The sequence below is a fragment of the Musca autumnalis genome, unplaced genomic scaffold, assembly GCF_047663935.1.
Source record: "Musca autumnalis isolate F117 unplaced genomic scaffold, ASM4766393v1 scaffold_3, whole genome shotgun sequence".
NCBI classification, from domain to species: Eukaryota; Metazoa; Arthropoda; class Insecta; order Diptera; family Muscidae; genus Musca; species Musca autumnalis.
In genome coordinates, this window is record NW_027411866.1 from 230,830,842 (window position 1) to 230,854,885 (window position 24,044).

The following is a 24,044-nucleotide window of genomic DNA, read 5'->3' on the forward strand; positions in this document are numbered from 1 at the left end:
ATCGAAAAGCATTCAGTAAAAATTTGTACGAATTTGTACAAATTTTTGGGTTATCGTACAGACCTATTGTCGTACTGCCCCCTATACCGTTACACCACCAACTCTGCTATGTAAGCGATCCTAATAATGTTCTTCTTTTCGAATATCGTGAAATTAATAATTAAAACCGCCTGGACCCTCAAAATTAAATTTTTTTTCGTCAAAGAATACGAAACGATGTCAGTTTGTATTGCCCGTCATATGAAACCGAGAAATTTTGAGGCGTATCTTTTTGCGTGGATCGTTAGGTGGTGTTTTTTTCTTCAGTTTTAACCGCTTTAAGTGGTCAGCTTTAGAAATTACACGCTAAACAGTTCTTACACTAGTATTATAGACGATCGAAGGTCTTCCTATTGAGGACTAAAGTCTTTTTTATAGAAGAGCTGGGGTCTTCTTATAGAGACCAGAGGTCTGCTATTAGAATTCCAAAGGTGCAGACATCTAATAAAAGACCGGAGGGCATATAGTAGATGATAAGAGGTCTTCTAGTAGAGGACCAGAGGCCTTCTAATATAGAACCAGAGGTCCTCTTAAAGAGGATCATGGATCTTAATGAACACCAGTGATCTTCCTATAGAATACCAAAGGTCTTCGCGTAGCATACCATAGGTCTTCGTGTAGAAGGGCATGGGTCTTCGTATAGAAGACAATGGGTCTTCGTATAGAAGACCATGGGTCTTCGTATAGAAGACAATGGGTCTTCGTATAGAAGACAATGGGTCTTCGTATAGAAGACAATGGGTCTTCGTATAGAAGACAATGGGTCTTCGTATAGAAGACAATGGGTCTTCGTATAGAAGGTGGTCAGCTTTAGAAATTACACCCTGAACAGTTCTTACACTAACTGCTACGACCGTTTTCGCCAAAATCTGTGCTGCCGAATCGTGAGAATTGGATGCTTTTCTCAGAATAGCACGCCTATCTGCGGCCGAAAGCACACTTTTTGTTCGACCTTTCATATTTTTAACGTAGTTTGTTTCATTATTGACAAAATTTTACACATTTCGGCTTCGACCAAGTTTTTTCGCGATTTGGTGAATAGATTGACCGGATTGATTCTTTGTAAATTTGAATTTTTAGTTTTTCTTCGTCGTTTAACGATTTTGCTCGCCCCATTTTTTTCGAAAAGTAATTAAAATTATTTAATTATTTAACAACACGTGCTGTCTTGTGCGAAAACAATGATGACATTTGCGTCGGAGTCCTATTCAAAGCTGTGTTCCTTTACTTACCTGAGGTTACCATTTGTTACCATTTTTAACCTGCAAAGCGTTCCTTAACCCCGAAAATTGGCAAAACTGGAAGCAATTCTTAAGAGATTGAGAGAGGCTACCAGCAAAATTTCTGCAGGTAAAAATGGCAGAACTGATTTTTCGACTTTTGTTTGACGATTATTTCAATGAAGAAGAAAATGGACGAAAAAGTCGAACGCTGACAAAACTATATTAAAAACTGTGAAATAAAAGACGAAAATTGGTTTTTAATGTTTTCTTTTGACATTGCTGCCAGATCTACCATTTTTCCGTTCCTTTAATTTTCTGTTAAAAATGTTCATTTCATGAGAAAGCAATTTTGACACTTTTCTCTTTTACCACCCTTACCATTAAAAAGGTAAAGGAACAAAGCTTCTGAAAGTATTCCCCCCTTCATCAAAATGTTCCTGATTCAAATTCTAAGCGAAGTGACAGATTTGTCCTATGTAAAATCTAATGTAAAATTTTTCTTCAAAGCTCTTCGAATAGTTTTTGAAGGATGTTGTTGCCAATCTTTTGGATTGACTCGAGGATTTTGATCGAATTTATTAAAAATAAAGTGAACATTGGAAGGCATTCGCCACCTGCAACATGTTCTCCAGGTGCCGACAGCATCCACAAAAAAACTTCCCATTAAAGGATAACAATTACTACTACCAATGTGGTAACTCCCGCTATTATTGGCAACATATTCTTCCCATAACCAACCTTGTTCACTTTTGTATTTCCATTGATTTAGTACAACATAAACCATAAACTTTAAAATCCAAATCAAGGTATTTTTCAAGAGTTTTGTTTTCTTTGGTTAAGTGAAATTTGACAACAAGGCGCAAACGTCAAGCAACAGACAGAGCGTATGACAGTCGGCGTTCGGTTGTGGCATGGCAAAAAAAAGCATAAACATGCAAATTTGTTTCTTCGTTAACCAGCAACAACTACAAGAAAAAATAATGCAAGAGACTGGGTAATGAGAACATGAGAGAGATAAACTCTCCATGTTTTCTCTTGTAAGGAGAAATATGAAGCGGAGCTTAATTTAACAAAAGAATGGAGAGGCCTCTCGCACATTGAACCACAAAGAAATCTAAAAGATGAATAACAACCGGCAGAATTCTATTTCTATTTTTTGTTTCTTTTTACAAAATTCTTTCCATGCGAAATTTAAGAAAAAGAAGAAGAATGTGTTATTTTTGTGCTTTGAATAAAAGAAAACAGTTAAATTATTGTTTCTTTTTTTAGATGGGAATAATAATAAGGGGGAAAAGTTTTTGTGCTCCTCTTTCTTAATATTGAAAACATAATTTCCTAAGCTGTTAAATAAAATGGGAATAACCGTTACCTTGTGGCAAATAACAACAGAAGCAACAGCACAATAATCTAGTTTAAGTTTTTTTTTATTTAGACCAGTCAGCTTTCTTGGATGTTTGCTTACAAGCTAATCGAAGACAATTGGAACGGCCGGTGTCGACCATCAGCGATAAGATAAACACGATAAGATAAAACTTAAATTTGAAATGACTTCACGCTTTAAAGATAGAACGAATAACAAATTATTGTGGCAAAAAATTAACTAGGTACCAACAAAATTTGTTTTTTTAATTTGTCATTTGACGTTAGTTCTGGGTAAACGTCATAAAAATGCTATGATTTGGCTCATATCTTTAAGTTATCTCAAATAAAATAAAAAATTCCAACCCACTCGTGTTTGATAAAAAAAATTCTGCACAATATTTACACTCCAGTCATAAAACTGAAAATTGTAAATAATACGAACACGTCATATTTTAAAATTTTATAAAAACTAGAAAAATATTTGTGCTGGAATAAACAAATCTACTAATAATAAAATAATAAAAGCAACAAAAAATACGTTATTTTAAAATACGTCTGTGTATGTTTAAAAAACGTCAATGAAGAGAAAGACTATCCCCCGTCTCTTTGTATGGGTGTTTTCCAATTTTTTGCTATTTTTTTTTTCTACTAAAAATCACCATAAACAGCTTGAAATGACGACTACTTCTACCATAAACAGTCATGAGTCATTAACAAGCAAACAACAAGAAAAAAATGCCCAAAAAGTATTTTTTTTTTCGAATCAAAAAAGTAGCAGTTTTTAAGTACAACCACAGACATTAAACCCCTTTTGTTGTTGTTGCTATTGCTTTTTATATACTTTTTGTTTTTTTGGGATATGTTTCTTAATTAAAGTCCAAAGCCGGCATTTTAATACAACAAAAACTCTATATACCACATATTGCGCTCTCAACGTCATCATCAACATCTCATTTGGTTTTATTTCTCCTTGCTTGGTTTTCTCTTCTTGACAACCCCTCCCTAATTAAAGATGAGAGTCATCATATGATGAGTTCTCCATTTATCTCACATATAAATGAGATAAACACACACCCTCTTTCCTCCCCCCACCCAAACCATATTTGTTGCTGTTTGACAAAAACCGGCTTATGTTTACAATTCAAACTATGCTCTCTCACACTGAAAAGAAAATAGTATTTTTTCTCTCTCAAATGCACTGTATCTTCTTCTTTATTTAGTAAAATAATTGCAATAAACTACTTTTTCAGTTGAATTTTTCATAGGAAAAAGGAAAAATAAATTGCACAAAAATTATGGCAAACTATTTTTGGACAACATAGAAACAGAACAGGAAAATTAGTAGTGTTTTTAAGCTGCAAAACAAAGCAAGCTACGCACACACCTATTTTCAGCTGTTCTTTGTGCTGTTATCTGTCTCTATGTGTGTATTTTTTTCTTTCTGGAAGAAATTCGATACAAAATTTTAGTAGTTATTTATGAATTTTTGAACAAAGTCGTCGAATTTTTATGTTCCTTTTAATGATTGTCATCTATAGTTTTTGTTTCGTATTTTTTTATGGAGAAATTGAAAATAATTTTCAATGATTAATTGTCGTACATTAAGTTAGAGCGACAATATAGTGTATTTTTATGTTTGGTCGTGAGATAAGCTGTGTGTTAGTTATCGGAAATAAAAATTCTAATTTAGGAAATAAATGCTGTTGATTCATAGGAAATGATTCAAGTGGGGTGGTGTTATGTGTGTGGTTGGATGAAAAATACTATTAGAAATAATATTAGAAAATTTTGCTTTAATAATATGCTTATACATATTTATAACAAATATTAGCAAAATATAGGATATCAAGGATAATGCTTTATATGAGGGACCTAGTTTTTCTAAGTCCCGGTCCACACTAAAGTAATCTCAATGAAATTTTCCATTTTTTGGGAAAAACACTTAATTTCATGAAACTAGTGTACACGGTTTCATGTGCTCTGCAATTTTGCTTTGTTGCAATATTCGTATAAAACAAACTGACTTTTTTAATTTTTTTTACTTTCATGTCAAAATTTTTGTGAAATTACTCTTAGTGTGGACCGGGAGTAACAGACGACTTTAATTCTGAATAGGTACAATAATAATTGGATAGATTTTCTTTAAAAAAAAACTTGTACAAAACTGTCTACCTAATTGTCAGCGTAAATCTTACCTTAGGATTTTTAATTTATAAAATGGACAAAATTTGAACTTTTGTGAATTTCAATTCAAATGTGTAAAAAATATACCTATGGCAATTTTGGAGTATGAATCGTTGAGAGCAGACAATAGAGTGGTCTACTTTTATTCTACAGAGCATACCTACCTAATTGTAACTAAATTTATGTAGGTACACAGTCTTACATAAGTATACGTACGCCCTATAATTCTCGGGTTTTAGAAAAAGTAATGATATTTATGAAATTCCAAGTACACAGGTTTATTTCGTCTCACTAATAAACAATATTTAATACAACAAAAGTATATTCCATAATATAAATAACGGTAAATTTTACAAAAACCAATAAATGATACTTACAAAAGTATACATACGCCCCAAGGAAATATGAGTATTATCGTACAATTTATGGAATTAGCAGCAAAATTTATACATTTTATTGTTTTGGCGAATGTGTCTGGTTGTCCGAGATATATTTTAGAGAAAAAAAAATAATTTTTGGGTGTTAAGTGCCGTTATTTAATGCCAAACTTCTTGTATAGCTCGTTAAAGCGGATCCTTTCTGATTTCTTTCCGTTTTAGGTATTTGAGTATACAAAAGCCACAATATTAGTGTCAGATTATAGATTTTGAGATCATAGAAAGCTTTTTAGTTGACCTTGTGCATAACACACCTTCCTGGGTGTCGATAAATTCACTTTTTTCCTGGGATATCTCAGGAAGTTAATATATTCCTCGGAATTCTTGGCTCAAATTACATACAGAAGACCTTGAATTGTGTTTTAAAATGGCGTTATATAATCCTTGGACACCAATTGAATCAGAAATGTACAATTATCCGATACATTCCGACCCTATATTGACGGTAATGGTTATAATACGAAAACTACGTTGTTTACAGTGTAAATTTCATGCTTTTTGGTAGTGATTATATTTTGATGCTTTGGGAGCAGGTTTTTAACAGAATATTTCACATTTCTGATTCAATTGGTGTCCAAGGATTATATAACGCCATATTAAAACACAATTCAAGGTCTTCTGTATGTAATTTGAGCCAAGAATTCCGAGGAATCTATTAACTTCCTGAGATATCCCAGGAAAAATGTGAATTTATCGACACCCAGGAAGGTGTGTTATGACCAAGGTCAACTAAAAAGCTTTCTAGGATCTCAAAATCTATAATCTGACACTAATATTGTGGCTTTTGTATACTCAAATACCTAAAACGGAAAGAAATCAGCAAGGGTCCGCTTTAACGAGCTATACAAGAAGTTTGGCATTAAATAACGGCACTTAACACCCAAAAATTATTTTTTTTTCTCTAAAATATATCTCGGACAACCAGACACATTCGCCAAAACAATAAAATGTATAAATTTTGCTGCTAGTTCCATAAATTGTACGATAATACTCATATTTCCTTGGGGCGTATGTATAATTTTGTAAGTATCATTTTTGGGTTTTTGTAAAATTTACCGTTATTTATATTATGAAATATACTTTTGTTGTATTAAATATTGTTTATTAGTGAGACAAAATAAACATGTGTACTTGGAATTTCATAAATATCATTACTTTTTCTAAAACCCAAGATATATGGGGCGTACGTATACTTATGTAAGACTGTGTATATGCCAAGAATTTGTTAGCCTACACTAATCCATCTTTAATAACGTACCTATTTATGGTAATGGTAAACTCCTGTACAATTCAGAACCCCAAAGTGCATTTTTATGATTATATAGAAAAAATTTGGAGTTGAGGAGAAAATATAATAATATGAATATTCAAATGAAGATTAAAAAAATAAGTAGTGTTATAAAAATAGCTCAAGCTGAATCTATGAAGAACTTCTATAAAAATGCGTTAGATGAAAAACGACCCAAGAAAGTTTTAAAGGGTTTTGAACAAACGTCATCCAGATCCAACAAAGGTATAGCACCAAAAAGATTTGTTGATGAAATTTGGTCAGTCAACGAGATTAAGGAACCAAAAACATATAAAGAAGCCGTTGAAAGCGAAGAAAAGGTACAGTGGTTACATTCTATGCAAGAAGAAATTGAGGCGATGAAAAACAATAAGACATGGGAACTTGCGACACTTCTAGAAGGACGATCGGCTATAGGATGTAAATGGATTTACAAATTGAAACGAAATGAAAATGGTGACATATGTCGTTTCAAAGCTCGGCTAGTGGCTCAAGGTTTCTCCCAAAAGTACGGTGTTGATTATGATGAGGTTTTTGCACCAGTTGCGACTCATACTTCCTTCAGAATTTTACTGTCTATCGCAGGAAAGGAAAATCTCATTGTTAATCATTTGGATGCCAAGACAGCTTTCTTAAAAGGTAAGCTAACCGAAACAATATACATACATGCAACAACCACCTGGATTCAAAAATGAAAACGAGGAATTGGTATGTTCTGAAGAAAAGAATATATGGGTTGAAAGAAGCAGCTAGAACATGGAATTCGGTTTTGCATGATGTCCTTAAATAATTGGGTCTTACATAGAGTATGAATGATTTGTGTTTATATTCTGGAATTGAATAAGGAAAAGTTTGTTACATACTAGTATACGTAGATGATATTATAATTGCGTGTATAATTGCAGAGTCGTTTCCCTATTACAAATATGGGCGAAATAAAACACTATCTAGGAATTGAGGTATCGAAAGATCAATTCGGAAATTTTCAACTTTGTCAGACGAATTGAAAGAGTTGTGGATGAATATGGTCTAAGTAACTCAAAGCCAGCAAGTACCCCAATGGACATAAGTTATGAAAAAGGAGGAGGAAATTCAAAACTTTTAGAAACATATACTAAATACCGAAAGCTTATAGGACATCTTTTATATATGGTAACATGGGGCGCCTTCGTCACGTTTTTGTTCAAAATGATCTCATACCGACACCGTTAAAGTTTTTTCAAATATTATTTTTGGTATAAATATTAGCATATCTTGACTATAACTTTTGATATATAAATGGTTATTATTTTGTTTTTAAAACATTATTTTTGAGAATTTACAAAATGTCTAAAATGTGGCGAAGCCTCCCCACCTATGGGGCAGCTTCGTCATCGATATTGAACATTCTCCAACGGACTCTAAAACTGTAATTTACCATACTTCATCCTTAAATATCAACATTATGCAAAAAAGGAAAATGTTTTCTATTGAATAATCAAAAATGATTTTAAAATTGACAAAAAGTAACCGATTCTAGCGGTTAATTGAAGTAGGTGCCTTGAATTTAGGTACAAAAATCATAATATAACTAAAACAAGATACGTTTTGGATAATATTTGATTTTAACTTGATATTATAGTGTTGTATATCTATGATATAAAGAATTTATGTTAAACATGACAAATTTCTAATATTAACCCACCACGCCCCTATCATGGCGTAGGCGCCCAAACCCTTACATATTTCATAATATTAATATATTGACATTTGCAATTGCTTCTTTCATGCGAATTATTGGGATTTACATTCTTCAGTAGTTGTCTTCTAACGGTATAAAATGTGTTTTTGATATCACTAAAGGTAAAGAAGATATCACAAAAAATACCTACCATAATTATTTTTCCCAGTACCCCGAAAACACAAAACCGAGTGCGTCCGCTATCATACCTATGATACAACTGCCAACTTTCATTAAACTCACAATTCTACCTTTAACGGATTTTTTCTAGCACTTGTATTTTGCGAGAAAATCGGCGCTGGCATAGCCGCCCCAGTGGCGAAGGCGCCCTATGTTACCATATATCTGTTAACACAACACCAGATATTTCGGCAGCCGTAAGTATATTGGCACAAAAGGTTTCTCAGCCTACTTTGGAAGATTGGACTCAATGCAAAAGAGTTTTAAAATATTTGAAAACAAACGCAACTATGAAACTATTACTAAGTAACCAGGAAAAAGAACAAAGTCTTATTGGACACGCGGATGCAAATTGGGCTGAAGAACGCACAGAGAGAAAATCAAATAGCGGACGAACAGTTTTCTACAATTGGATGGTCATGTCAAAAGCAAACTTTAGTAGCATCTTCAACTTGTGAAACAGAGTATATTTCACTTTCCGAACCAGCTAAAGAAGTTAAATGAATTAGACAAATATTGGATGATATAGGACGACCAGTTAATCAACCAACACCCATTTTTAATGACAACCAAAGCTGTCTTCGCCTGGTGAATGATGATAAGTTTTCTTTCAAACAAAACACATGGATACCAAGTATAAATTAACAAAGGATTATGTTAAGAAAGGGATCATTACATGCAGATACTGTCCTACAGAAGAAATGTCCTTCAAGGCCGAAATATGAAACTCTTTGTCAAAAATGCAATTTAAAGTGAATGAAGAGGAGTGTTGAATACTTTGAAACACTTTGTTGTTCTTTACTAAAAAATTCACTTGTTTAAATTACATTAATAACGATTTGAGTTTTGTATTCTATACTTCAGAAGTTTTTGTGTATACTTCATGGCAGAACTATCAGGTAGTGGTATCACACCAGCTGATCGAATATGAAAAGTCAAATCCCTTTATAAAAAAATTATTTTTGTTGTAATTTCCCCAACAACATAAAGAAAGTTTTGACATAACATATTCAAAATTTTACGATGCCACTACCTGGGTAATTGTGCCATGGTATACTTTTTATATTTTCCAAGTTAGTTCTAAAATAAAATCTGAATGCAAAACAACGATTTTTGGCCTCGTGGTATTACTTGTATTCATTAACAATTCGTAACATTTCACCCTTGTATGTCCAGTTTTCTCTTGCCTCCTCTTCTAAATACCATTATTTCGGATTTAGCTTGGTTTACTTCCATCCCTCATCTTTCGCAGTATATATATATTTTATCGATCATTTGTTGTAAATTTGTGGGGTTATCAGCCATAATCTCGATATCATCGATGTACATAAAGCGGGGTACACACGATCAGTTTTGACTGTCGATTTTTCGGAAATATCGATAAATGTCAAACTGTCCAGCAACCACAAAATATTTTGTGTTTGCCTGATGACTGACAAAAATTAGCGGCCACACTGGCAAGCAACCGATTATTTGAGCAAAACTGACCGTCAAAACCGATCATGTGTACCCCACTTAAGAAGACGAATGTTTCTTTTGAAGCCCTCGTTTCAGGTGGTCATTAAGGTAAATGGCTACAATAAACAACCTTGCTTTACTCCAGTACCACACTGCTGACTTTGTATTTTTCTATATCGCATCAACAAAAGATATGGTTCTGGAAGACAGACCTATCTCACACAGCTTATATGTAAAAAGATCCCTTGGTACTCTGTCAAAGGCAGCCTTAAAATCAACAAAATAGATATACGCTTTTTTTTGTTTTCATTGAACTGTAAATGTACAATTGCGGCAAGATTAAAGATGTTATGGCCAGTTGAATAGCCCTCAAGGAAACCCGCCTGGTACTCATTTAGAATATGGTGTCTGTCCATCCAACTTACTATTCTTTTGTTAATCATACCAATCATGGACTTAATACCTCTGTAGCTGTTCACTTCATTCATATCACCTTTTTATGTATTGGAAATATTATTTCAGTACGAAACATTTCATATTCATCAGAACCATTTAGTATCCTGGTAAAACAATCACATAACCGCCTAAGTAAATCATATGTGACATGCGCCAAGAACTCATAGGGGACACGGTCATCTCAGGGCTCCTTATTATTATTTTTTTTAATTCTTAGTTGCTCTTTAATTTCGTCTACTTTGAACTCTTCATCTAATAGTACATCTCTAGTATTAGAACGCTGACATAAAATAGGGAAGTGTTACTTATATAATTGTTCCACAAACATCCCAGGCGGGACAGGGGAGACTTCTCTCATATCAATGAGTGCACCCCGATTCATATTAGCTCAATGATATGGGACCTACTGCTTATCGCCGAGTCCGAACGGCGTGTCTAAGACACCACTTGTAGAGAAGTTGTACAAGGCTGAAATACTCAGAAAATGTCGCCAACATTACTGAGGGGTATTTTGCCACCGTTGAAAAGTGTTTGATGTTGACTGGCCGGGGAATCGAACCCACGACCTTTAGCGTGCAAGGCGGGTGTGCATACCATTGCACCACGGTGGCACCCACCCAGGGAAGTGTTACTTATTGGGTTCAAAATGTCATTAAAATAAATCTAGTTTAAATTCTAATTCCACCGGGACTTACTATCGGACATATTATCAAGTTTTTGCACCAGGAACTTGTAGTAATCTGATATATAAATTTAAATATGCTTATTTTCCTTTGCTCTGCATATGTCAATCTGTATACTGCGTTTCCCGATAACTGTCAGAAATATCCTATTACAGAAAACGGAAGTACAAGTGTCAGTTATAGCCCATCAAGCAGTCAAGTTACAATAGGTAAACATATAAGGATGTTTTGCTCAAACCTATTCAATGTGCCACTAGCTAGGATAGGTAATAGATCACTATAGGATCAAACTATCAAAACAATATATATGGAAACTGAGGTAGATAATAGATTGCCATACCTAGATGCAATAGTAATAAGAGATGGTGATGAACTTAAAGTGAACTGGTACCAAAAGCCCACCGCATCGGGTAGATTAATTAACTTCACCTCAAAACACCCTAGGAAAACCATTATTAATACAGCAACGAATTTTATAACGAGAGTACTAGACATCAGCGACAACGACTTCCACATCGAGAACATCAAAATAATTAAAACTATTCTTAGGAAAAAGAAATTTCCCATAAAAACCATTGACAACTTGATTTCACGTGCAATAAAAAGAGACAGAACGCAAGCCACAGAGAAGGAGCCAAAAATCTACAAAACAATGACATACACAAGGTTTTCTCGGAGAGAATAAAAGCATCCAATATATATGACGATTCCATATATGAACTGGCATTTAAATCCCATAACACTCTCCATAATGTTTTCAGTAAACTAAAAGATAAAATTAAGAACGAGGATAAATCCAATATAGTATACCAAATTAACTGTAAAGGGGACAAGTCCAACGAATGCCAGAAAGTATATGTTGGCACCACCAAAAGTAAGCTTAAGACCCCAGTATCGGGACACAGATCAGACCAAAAATCCACTAACAAACCCCTGGAACAAAAAACTGCATTAGCAGCCCACTGTGCCGTAACAGATCACACACCAGATTTTAACAATATTAAAATATTAGCTCAGGATGCAAATTATAACAAACGTTACACTCTAGAGATGTTGCACATCATAAACACTCCAAGCAAACACAGATAATTGTGCTCAAATGTATAGACACACTGTAAACAAATAAGGACGAGACAAACTTCAGTTGAAGAAAGCAATTAAACCAAACTCTCTTTCAAGTAATTTAACAGCCAATAATTTTGTAATTACATCCATTAACATAATTATTATTCGTAGTTCCCTGAATCGAAATATTGGATAATAAAAACAAAATTGAAATAAACAACTAGTTTTATTAAAAAAGCCTGTAGCCGAACGATACCTAAACACACAAACTTTCAAGCAAGGCAAACAATATTCACTTCAAAAAAAACAATATAGGTAATTATTGCTCTGTTCCAGAACCTGCAAGAAGCTACTAATTTTTACTACGATAATATTTTTTCCTTTATGTTATCAGAAAAAATAGTAAAAATTAGTAGATTCTTGCAGTTCTGGAACAGACCATATAAAAATTAATCAACGATAGATAGCAGTGGAAAAAGGTTTGGTTTGTTTCGCAAACACTTTCGTCGGAGTTGTGTTAGGTAGCCAAAGAAAAACTTGTTATTGAAGTTTTTTCTTTGTTCACCTTTATGCTTCGAGCTGACGATTGATGTTTGGGTATAAAAAGTTTCTTGTTGAAGAAGAATAACTTCGGTGGAGAATATTCACAAACAAGAAACAAACAATGAGATCCAGTGGCGTGGATCGAAACTAGTCTTCCCTGCCTTACCCCTTGGCGAACAAACTTTTTCCATTAATAAATTAGTTGTTTTACAATAATAATAAAACAACAATAATGGGGTTAAGCCAGACTATTTTCATTTATTCAAAGTGTGGCATAACTCAAAAAATGCGTTTTCTGAGTTAGCAATTTCTGTTTTTTCTACGACATCTACTTTATCTTGTATCAAGTTTTCATATCAATATCTCTAAAACTCAAAAAGTTACAGCTCATTTACTACAAGTTTAACATAATTCAACAAAAAAGTTTTTCGGGTTTCTGTATCACTAAAACACTTTAAATCAGCTTTGATCTTGGCCAAAAATTTAGAACTGATGTCTGGCTAGCTGTTTGCAAAATATGGTCCAAGTAGTTATGGAATTTTTTGTATAATAATCTATTTAAATTGGGAAGTCAAATTTCAATCGCCAACTTAAAAACCGTTTTTCTCGAAACTCGATTTTTTGAGATGTGTCACTCTTTGAGTAAATGAGCGATATGTTTGTTTAGTATTCTTTATTTTTCCGTTGTTATTCCGTTTATTTTTAGTTTTTTTTTTAATATTTTTATTATTTATTTTTGGTTTATATAAATTTGGTGAATGAAAAATTTTTTGTTAGTTTCATAAAACAAAAATACACAAATTTTTCAACTTTTTCAGTCTTAAGAGATTTTTTAGATTGAAGCCTTTATTTTTTATTTAATTTCCTATATTTCGAAATTCTGTGAATTTTATCTGCCGAGAAATGTTCTACAAGTTTTTATTGAAATTTTTAACTTTTGTTTTGTTTGTTGTTGATTGATCGACTTCGGATTCATTTCCGTTTGTATGAAAATGTGAATGAACAAATTGATATCATTTGAAATTTTGAATGTTCTTAATTCAACAATATAGCTCCTATTTTGGGTACATGCCTTTCACATACTAGTTTCCCCTTTGTTAAACAAAGCTACTTTTCTTTTATTTTTTATTCTTTTTTATATTTTTAATCTGCCCTGAAAGAATCTAAAAATCCTTTGGGTTATTAAAAAAATATATATAAAAAATAATAATAATGAAAATTAGTAGATTCTTGCAGTTCTGAAACATAGAATTGGTTTATGTATTTATTTAATTTTCGAAATTCTATGAATTTCATTTTTTGGCAAATGTCATTATTATTCCTATGGTCTGTTCCAGTACTGCAAAAATCTAATCTACTAATTTTTACTATTTTTTTTTTTTCGATAACATAAAGGAGAAAATGTTATCGTAGTAAAAAATAGTAGCTTCTTGCAGGTTCTGGAACAGAGCATTATTTTTCCCCTATATTAAATTACCGACTTCGGTGACTTAATTATTTTCTAGAAAAAAGTGAATGAAAAATTTTTGTGGACATGATTTGAAATTTTTAATTTTCCTCGGTATTTCATCGCATTTTTTTAATTTCTCGATGTATAAATTTATTATTTGATTCAATAAGAAATTCATCGTCCGGGAAGTTTTCTACTTTTCTTTAATTGAAATTAATAACTTTAGCTTTTTCGGTTGTGAGACTTAGTTATGTATTTCTTTTTTATAAAGACAATTTTATATCATTTTAGATTTTCACAAAAACCCGGCACTGGGCTTATTTAGGTACATAATTTTTATCCCATCTTTCGGAACAGCTATTCATTTAGTTTTTTATTATTTATTATTATTAATAATATACCTATTATTATTATTATTTTTTTTTTTTTTTTGTTTATTAAAAATTGTGACTTTAACCTAAATAAGCTGGATTTTAGTTTTTTTTTTTTTAGAAAATTTTAAAAACTCAATATGAAAATAAAATTTTAATTATAGTAGTTAGTATTTAGTATTTTCAAAAAAATTGTCTTGTTTATTTTCTTCGCATTTGCTTAATTTTATTTTTCCCCAAGTTGACCGTTTTAATGAGATTTTTATTATTTTTTTACTTTTTTGTTTTTTATATTTTTTATTCACGATTTTTCTATTTTTATTTATTCACGATTTTTCTATTTTTAAATTGTTTATCGAGTCCATTGTCGCCTATTTTTGTTAACCGACTTTATATTATTATTTGTTAGAATTTTTATATAAGAGTCCTTTTTCATGAAGTGGGTATGACTTTCGTTTAAAAAATTACGCCATTATTTACTATTAATTTTTATTATTTAGTCGTTATTTTTGGGAAAATTTTGTATATTTTGTATGTTTATTATTGGCAACTGCCTGTTGTTGTCGACCATTTTCTCCATTATTATTACTACTTTTTTTTTCAAGAAAATAAAGTAAATCTTCTTGGAAAACAAATGACTTATTAATACTGCATGATTATTTTCTGGGTTTAATAAAAATTCCTTTTTTATTGATAAAAATTTATAAAAAAAAATACAAAAAATTGTACAATAATATTAAATTTAAAACGAATTTTTCTGGTGGTTTAAAATCCTCAACGACGAATCTTATCAGCAAAAACGAAACGACTGAGTCACAACAATTACCACAGAGTCGAGTCTCAGTCGTCTCATTGTTCAAACAAACAAAAATTTGTTGTTGTTTTGATATCAGAGGCACCACGAACAACAACAATAAAACAACAAAGTGTTTTGGGGGAGAGAAAGAAAAAACCTTTTTTCGGAAACAACAACAACACAAGACGCAACAACACCCAAAGTCAGTCATACGCAGTCATGTACAAACCCAACAACAATCCCCAAAGTCGTCGCCGCCGTTTGTGGATGACTCGACTCGTTGTTGCTTATCTTTTTTTGGTGAGTAAATAGAAGAGAGTGTTGGAGAAATGACTAGTAAGAGAGTTGTGACTTTATCAGCCGTGTGTTGCAAAGCCAAGTATCTGTGTGTGGCACACACACACATGAACTAAACCCAGTGCAATATTTTGTATCTGAAAAATGCGGGCTTATTATTTCTGTTGATTTGTTGTTGTTGCTTTTTTGACGTTGCCAGTGAGAGAGCGCGACGAATGTATGAAATTCTCTGGAAATATGGGTTTTGTGCATCCATTTCCATATATGGTAAAATGTCTGAAAATCCAAACCATAGAGAACCCATACGAAAGGAGCATTAAGGGTGGCAGCCTTTATAAGCGTCGTCACAACGAGTTTTAGTATCATTACAGTTTGCGTTCTTGTGCTGTGTGTTGGATATACATCGCGAGACCTCCCAAACCAACAAAAAGACTTAATTTATTTATTTAATTTTTAGTAATTTAACAAACAAAAAAAAGTAAGTATTTGTTCAAGTGAAACACCAACGACAAATAGAAGAAAAAGCAACAGACATTTGAAGAAAAAGTGGCAAAAAGAATTTTTATGATAATAAAAAAATCAAGCAACAGTGGCTCAATGAACATTTTTTGGAAAAATGAAAAACAAATGAACAATTAAAGAAGAAAATAATTAAAAATATCAAAAAAAAAAATGAGTCATTCTGTGTTTAATTAAAAGAACAGTTGACAATTAAAGAACACCAACAACGAAAAAAAGAACTTCAATAAGTGGATTACTGATAATAAAAATTGTAATAAATTTCCAAAGATATCAACAAATTAACGGAACACTTGAGTGCTAAACAATTTCAAAATATTACATAACATTGTTATCTGCAAAAAATGAAAAAAAAACAATTTCAATGATTCAAACTAATCAATCAATAAAAAAAATTGTTTGATAAGATTACAAATGGTGCCAACGGTCGTTGATTAGTGGTTTTAAGTGAAGGCTTCACTGTTGAAGATTTTGGAATGCTGGTCACATGTCATCATTGAAGTACAAAAAACCGTTACATTTTAAATAAGTTATTACCATGAGATCCACGTCTAAATCATTAATGGCGTGCGTGTGTGTGCCGAACTCTTAACAACAATTTGATGCAAACCGTTACTCCCCTCCTCTAACCATTGATGTGTCAAATTCGCACACTTTCTCCACCTGATACTACTGCACAGACAGACTTTCACATTTCTTTAAAGATTTGCAATGAAAATTTTTAAAATAATTTTGGAAAATAAAAGAAAAACTATTCAATTAATTCGAAGCAAAAGTTGCAAATTTGAAAAATCAACAACATTTTAAGATTTTTTTTTTTTTTTTTTTGAAAATAAAAGAAGCTGTTTTAATGAAATTTGGAATAATTTAACAAAAATTTTAGGGCGTTAACCTTTCCGAATCGTAAAAAATTTCAGCTTTTTTAATGCAAAACTCTATTGCTTTGAAATCCAGTCTCCTTTCTTCTTGGCTGATACCAACCAACGTGAGGTTAAGGTGTTGAAGAACATCACATTCAAGACTGATTGTATTGGAAGTCCTTTTAATGAATCTCCGGGACATTGAACCTTGAAATTTCCTTATTTATTCCTAAATGTTGGTCAAAATTATCACTCACATTTGTTCTGACCCAAAAGATATTTTTAATATAACTTCAGAACTTTTTTCAAAAAGACTAATACATTTTCAAAAAAAAAAAAAACCTTATATTTTCAAATTTATTGACGAATTTTTATAAAATTATTCATTTTTTTCTAAAAATGTTCTATATTTTTTTTTAAAAAAGCTCTAAAATTATACCATAATTTTTTAAAATTATTCCACGAATAAATTAGTTGTTTTAAAATAATAAAACAACAACAATGGGATTAAGCCTGACTATTTTCAAAAAACAGTATACCATAATATTTTAAAATTATTGCATATATTTTTTTGGAATAATTTAACCACAATTTTTTTGAAGCTCCATAATTTTTCCTCATATTTATTTAAAGAATATTTTTTAAAATGTTTTCAAAAATTTTCACAATTGTTTTAATAATTTTTTAAATTATCCTAATTTTTTCAATTTTTTTGCAAATATTTTTTCAAAATTTTCCCAAAAATGTTATGCTTAAAAGTCTTTCTAAATTGCTCCAAAATTATTTTGAACCTTTTTTGTGACCAAAAAAAACTGCTTCCAAAATTATTTTGAAAATTTCCCATGACCCCAAACATTTATACAAATTTCTCACAATAATTCATTTAAAATTTCTATATTTTTGTTACAATTTTTATAAAAAATATCCCATAACTGCAGCATTTAATTCGACCCACCCTATTATTTTAACGTTTTTCGTTTTTCAAACAATCTTCTTGTTAGAGTTTGACCATAAAACGTTTTTTTCCAATTTTTACAAAATATCCAATAACTGCAGCATTCCATTCGACCCACCCCATTATTGTAACGGTGTAATTTTTATTAGAATTTGTTCTCAAAAGAAATAAAGGTAATTTTTGGTAATTTTTACAATATCGCATTTAATTCGAGCCACCTTATTATTGATGTTTATTTAATAATAGGCCTGTTCGATAACTTCGCAAGTAAAAAGTATTTGCAAGTACTTCTCAATTCTCTTTTACTGGACAAGTTTGTTATCGAACAGCATTTTGTAAAAGTTTGTACAAACATTTGGGTTATGGTACAGACCTAATATCCCATAACAGCAGCACTCCACTCGACCCACCCCATTATAGTAATGGTTTTTTAAACAATTTTCTTATAAGAGTTTGAGTTGAGTTTTTTTTTGTAGTTTTTAAAATATCCCTTAACTGCAGCATTCATACGTCCCACCCCACAATTGTAACGGTTTTTGTTTTTTTCAAAAATGTTTCTAATTAGAATTTAACCTTTATGTTATGGTTCCTAACTTCCTATTTTTTAACGTCACTTCCACCACTTGGAACGAAACACCAAACCAGTTCCCACCATTAAAAAAACTTATCAAAATTTCAGTTTATTAAAAAAAAGAATGAACACGTCATGCAAAACCTTCTTTTTTCTGGTGTTGACTGCATAAAACACACACACCACATTAGGGCATATCAAAAATAACTTTTCATACCTCTTAAGTTGAGAAAATGACAACTTGAACTTGACTCATTTTGTTTTTCTTCAACATTTTTTTGCAACTGATAGAACATTTGCTTCCGCACCAAAAGAGACACAGATACACACCCATACACATTCAAACACAGTAAACTTTACTCAGTAAAGAATGCCGGTTGTCATTACCAAAAAAGAACAATTTTAAAGAATTTCTGGGAAATCGTTTTTTTATCTAGAAATGGTTTGGGTGTGACTCTCTTTATTTGTTATCTACTACACTCCCTCTTCTCTCTCTCAGACCCCCTCACTATACCAACAACACAACAATTGGTCGGGGGAAATTCTCATTTCAATGATTTTCACTTGGTGAACAACCAAGCTTTGGAACACAAAACATGACCATATATGGTCACAAAAATGGTTAAACGTTGAAAAAACACGATTGCGTTTCGCGTTTCCAACGTTTTCTCCTCATAAATAACTGGCTACAAAGAGTTGTTACAACCCAAAGAGAGTTTGTCATATGCAACACCATGGGAGTGAATGAAACAGCTATATATGCTACGATTTTTGTCAAGTCAAGATAACAAAAAACGGGAGAGAGTGTGTGGCAACAAAAGAGTATCTTGAAACGTGGGTTTTGGTGGTTATTTCTAAATTTGTCCATTATCTGCCTACTCTCTTTTTGTATATATTGCACACACACAGACACACACCCATATTTGCACAAACGCATATCTTTCTTTACTGCTTTTTCCTCCTCCTCTGTGGCATTGTCACAAATTAACTGACTTGTTCGCTTGCTTCAGTTCATTCGTAGTTCAGCTGTCAAGCTTTGTGGTTCGTTTGTTCTTCAGTTCATCAATACAGTAAAACACGGTACGGTATTTAACAATTTTCTTTCATTTTTTGTGGCAATTACAAAAGAAAAAAATATCAAAAAGGGTGCAATTCTAATTTTGGTGTTAATTTTTTAAACTAAAAATAATGTAAATAAAATATTTTTAATATTGTGTGCTTCCTTCCCTCTGGATAAAATAGTGGAAATAAATAAAACGAAATTGTTTTTTCTCCCATAAAGAATTATAAAGATTACTCCTCGGCTTCTTTCCTTTTCAACTAAATTTAAAATAAAAGAAAAACTTTTTTTAAAACATTTTCGTGTAACATCTAAACGCCTTTGTAAAATTTAATCGAAATTCTAAAGAAAATTGCTATGTAAATTTCTAAAAATAATTTAATCTAGTGGTGGTGTTACCCTGCCTGGCTTTTACGCCATTTTCTTTTGCAAATTTTTGTGTGCCCTTCTTTCTTGAATTTTCTTTTACACAAAAAGCCGGCTGGGTTTGCTAAAAGCCGCTGCGATTTTTTTAGTACATTCTCTCCATTTCTTCTTGCTTCGTTTTGTACTTCGCAAATTATGGCGGCTCCCCTGGTTGTCAAAATGTGAAGTATCTCGTTGAGAGTGTAGTGTTGCCAACTACATACAACTTAACATGGCATTGCCAGTTGTCATAAGGGGTGTGACATGACAAATTAAATTCTTTTAAGAAGAAATAACTTAAAACCGATTAAAATTCTTTGGATCTAAATTTAAATTAATAAATTATTAAAAAGTAATTGTAAAAAATGATTAAGCCATTTTTTGATTAAAAAATACACTATGATAAACAATGAACGAAGCATTACACTATGATAAACAATGAACGAAGCATTAACGAACGATAAAATAAACGATGATATTTATTTTTGTTGTCGCGTTACGAAGATAAAAACAAATAAATCCGATTTATTTACGCATTTTTCTCTGAATAAACAACAAATAAATAAATTTTCAATTTCTATTTAATTAATATACGATTAGATTACGACTAGCCAAGGGCTTAATTCCCACACAACACTGTTAGGCCCATTTACTAATTAAGCAATCTGGCTTACAGGCCCCAACCATAACATACTTTATTCCGTTGATATCTCTTCATTTTCTTAATTTGTTTAAAGTTCCTGCCACTTCAAAGTTTTCATAAAAAATTCTCAAGCCACAATGTCTCATGTCTCGCCACTTTTATCTCTTCCCCCAATTCTTATATTTTACTAATTTCCATTTTCCTTTCTTTTTGCAGCAAACAAAATGTGTGACGAAGAAGTTGCTGCCTTAGTTGTTGATAACGGTTCCGGTATGTGCAAAGCCGGTTTCGCCGGTGATGATGCTCCCCGTGCTGTCTTCCCCTCAATTGTCGGCCGTCCTCGCCATCAAGGTGTCATGGTCGGTATGGGCCAAAAAGACTCATATGTCGGTGATGAAGCCCAAAGCAAACGTGGTATCCTCACATTGAAATACCCCATTGAACACGGTATTGTCACCAACTGGGACGATATGGAAAAGATCTGGCATCACACTTTCTACAATGAATTGCGTGTCGCCCCCGAAGAACATCCCGTCTTGTTGACTGAAGCTCCCTTGAACCCCAAGGCTAATCGCGAGAAGATGACACAAATCATGTTCGAAACCTTCAACACACCCGCTATGTATGTAGCCATCCAGGCTGTATTGTCATTGTACGCCTCCGGTCGTACCACTGGTATTGTGTTGGATTCTGGTGATGGTGTCTCCCACACTGTACCCATCTATGAAGGTTACGCCTTGCCTCACGCTATCTTGCGTTTGGATTTGGCTGGTCGCGATTTGACCGACTACTTGATGAAGATCTTGACTGAACGTGGTTACTCTTTCACCACCACCGCTGAACGTGAAATCGTTCGTGACATCAAGGAAAAATTGTGCTATGTCGCTTTGGACTTTGAACAAGAAATGGCCACCGCTGCCTCCAGCTCCAGCTTGGAAAAGAGCTACGAATTGCCCGATGGTCAAGTCATCACCATTGGCAATGAACGTTTCCGTTGCCCAGAAGCCTTGTTCCAACCTTCCTTCTTGGGTATGGAAGCCTGCGGTATCCACGAAACCACTTACAACTCCATCATGAAGTGCGATGTTGATATCCGTAAGGACTTGTACGCCAACACTGTCTTGTCTGGTGGTACCACCATGTACCCTGGTATTGCCGACCGTATGCAAAAGGAAATCACCGCCTTGGCTCCATCCACCATGAAGATCAAGATCATTGCTCCCCCAGAACGCAAATACTCCGTCTGGATCGGTGGTTCCATCTTGGCTTCCTTGTCCACCTTCCAACAGATGTGGATCTCCAAGCAAGAATACGACGAATCCGGCCCATCCATTGTGCACAGAAAGTGCTTCTAAGCGGTTTCTTCTTACAACCAAAAATATACGCCACTGCTGCCTCGACAACTGCATCATCAGTTGTATGGTGGCTGTTGATGTAGCTGCGGTGTATGTCAACAGCGTAGAAACCCTTTTAGTAGCTGCCGTATTAGTCGTAGTAATTATAAGGAGAAGTTAAGATCTAACCAACAACAACAAGAGGATAAAGAGGAGGTTTTTATATACAACAACAACACAAGAGAATGCTCTACTAAGGAAATTTTCATATTTTTAATGAAAATTCTCTTTGGTCCAGTGTTTGATGAAAAGAAGAAGATGAAGAAGTAATTCCAAAAAAAATCATTTTTTAAAGAAAACCATACGTTCCACACACCTAAAAACAAAGAAAAAAACTATTACACACAAGAGCAACAACATACATTTACAAGAACATCCCAAAAACAAAACAAATAATTAATTTGCAAATTATAATAATTTTTATTATTTTTTATTTTATTTTAATTTTTTGAAAACAACTCGCAAATGTATTATTATTTCTTAATTATTATTATTATATAATTATATAAAAAAGATGAAAAAACCCTTAAAAAACATGTCTTTTTCCTTACAAATCACCATCAATCATCCAAACCAAAACCATCATCCCCCACCATCAACCACTAAATTCATAAGCTCCTCTCATCTCTTTTGGAATAGGAGAGTAACAGCTCTTAAAAATGCATACATTTCACACTCTTATTCTAGAAGAGCCAAGTATGTATTACATTTTAAAAGAATACCTTGTAAATCAACTCACTTCCCTTTCAAAACCACAGGAAGGTGAACAGATAGATGTATTACCCCTCAAAGTCTTTAATTAAGGGAATTGATTTGATAAACCTTTTAAGAGTATAAGGAATGAATCAAATTTCCATCACAATCATAAAATCTCACAGCTCCCCAATTTGTGTTTTTTGAAAAAAAAAGAAACTAATTTTGTAACGTCTTAAAACACAAGAACACCACCACCACCCCCAAACAAACAACAAAAGACTTCAATTTTCAAACTAAGAAATATTAATGAATTTTTTAATTATGATTTTTTTCAATAAATAATTACAAAGGAAAAATAGTCATACTATTGTCCTTTTGTTTAATAAAAAAACAACTTGCACTCTTTTTTTTCTAATGGAAAAAATCGCACACATTTTTAAAAGAAATGCCAAAAATTCTCAAAAAAACGGAAAAGAAGAGTGTTTTCAGAAAACATTTGCAAACAAATTACAACAACTATATTATTAATTTACAACCTAACTATTATACCTAAATGTATAACAACAAGAAGAAGAACAACAACAGCAGACACACGATCTCTACTCAAAAGTATCACAAAAATATTGAATATCGTGTTAAATGAAAATTTTGCAAAAAAAATAAATAAAAAAGCCACAACAACCATAACAGCGAGAAGAAAAAAGCTATGAATGCAAAAAGAAATGAAGTGAAAACATCAATGAAATTGTAATAATTTGTCAATAAAAAACAAACTTTAAAAAATAATTGAAATCCTTTTTTGATTGTAGATTCTTTTGTTCTTTGGGGACATTATGGAGATGGGGGTTGGGAATACTTGAAATTTAGCGAGCGTATCTGACAAGGCCTAAGGGGTTTATCTCCCTTCACAATTTTAAAAGTGTTTGTGTGACTTCCGTCGGAATTTTGACTTTGACCTCTAGTATATGAATAGCGTCCAGCACCGGTTAGTTAAAATCAAGACATTTTTTGGAGTTATAGAATAGAATGGAGTTATAGAATAATAGAATTTTCTAGTTCCGCTTTAAAATTTATAATTTTTTACAATTAAATTAATAGCTGAAGTTTCAGAACACTGATATTGATTGAATTTGACAAAAATTTCCGTCTTTTTACTCATTTTAATTGCATGATTTTCTCTTCTGGCAACGCTACTACAGTTGAGTTGCTATCCATAGACGACCCCTTCACCTCTCACTTCGCGCCTCAAGCATTTTCCTATTTTGTTGCCTCTTTCTTGGGGCTAATGGGCCGATTCCGTACAGCGAGACGAGTCGTGTCGCGTTGCCAGTTGCAATTTTTCCATTACGTATGGCAAAAGTCGCACGACGACGTCAAATTTTGTCGCCG

At 32.6% G+C, this 24,044-nt stretch overlaps 1 protein-coding gene across 2 annotated transcripts; it reads left to right on the forward strand.

Annotated features, from left to right (window-relative positions):
- Positions 1–15,392: 15,392 nt before the first annotated feature.
- LOC141399092 (actin-5C) lies at positions 15,393–22,912 on the forward strand. 2 transcript variants are annotated; one of them, XM_073977165.1, is made up of 2 exons: positions 15,393–16,030; positions 20,782–22,912. In XM_073977165.1, the coding sequence occupies exon 2, from the start codon at positions 20,790–20,792 to the stop codon at positions 21,918–21,920; it is 1,131 nt and encodes a 376-aa protein (XP_073833266.1). In that variant the 5' UTR covers positions 15,393–16,030; positions 20,782–20,789; the 3' UTR covers positions 21,921–22,912. The 2 variants fall into 2 exon arrangements, with proteins under 2 accessions (XP_073833266.1, XP_073833265.1); XM_073977164.1 differs by lacking the exon at positions 15,393–16,030 and adding an exon at positions 19,266–19,537.
- Positions 22,913–24,044: the final 1,132 nt, after the last annotated feature.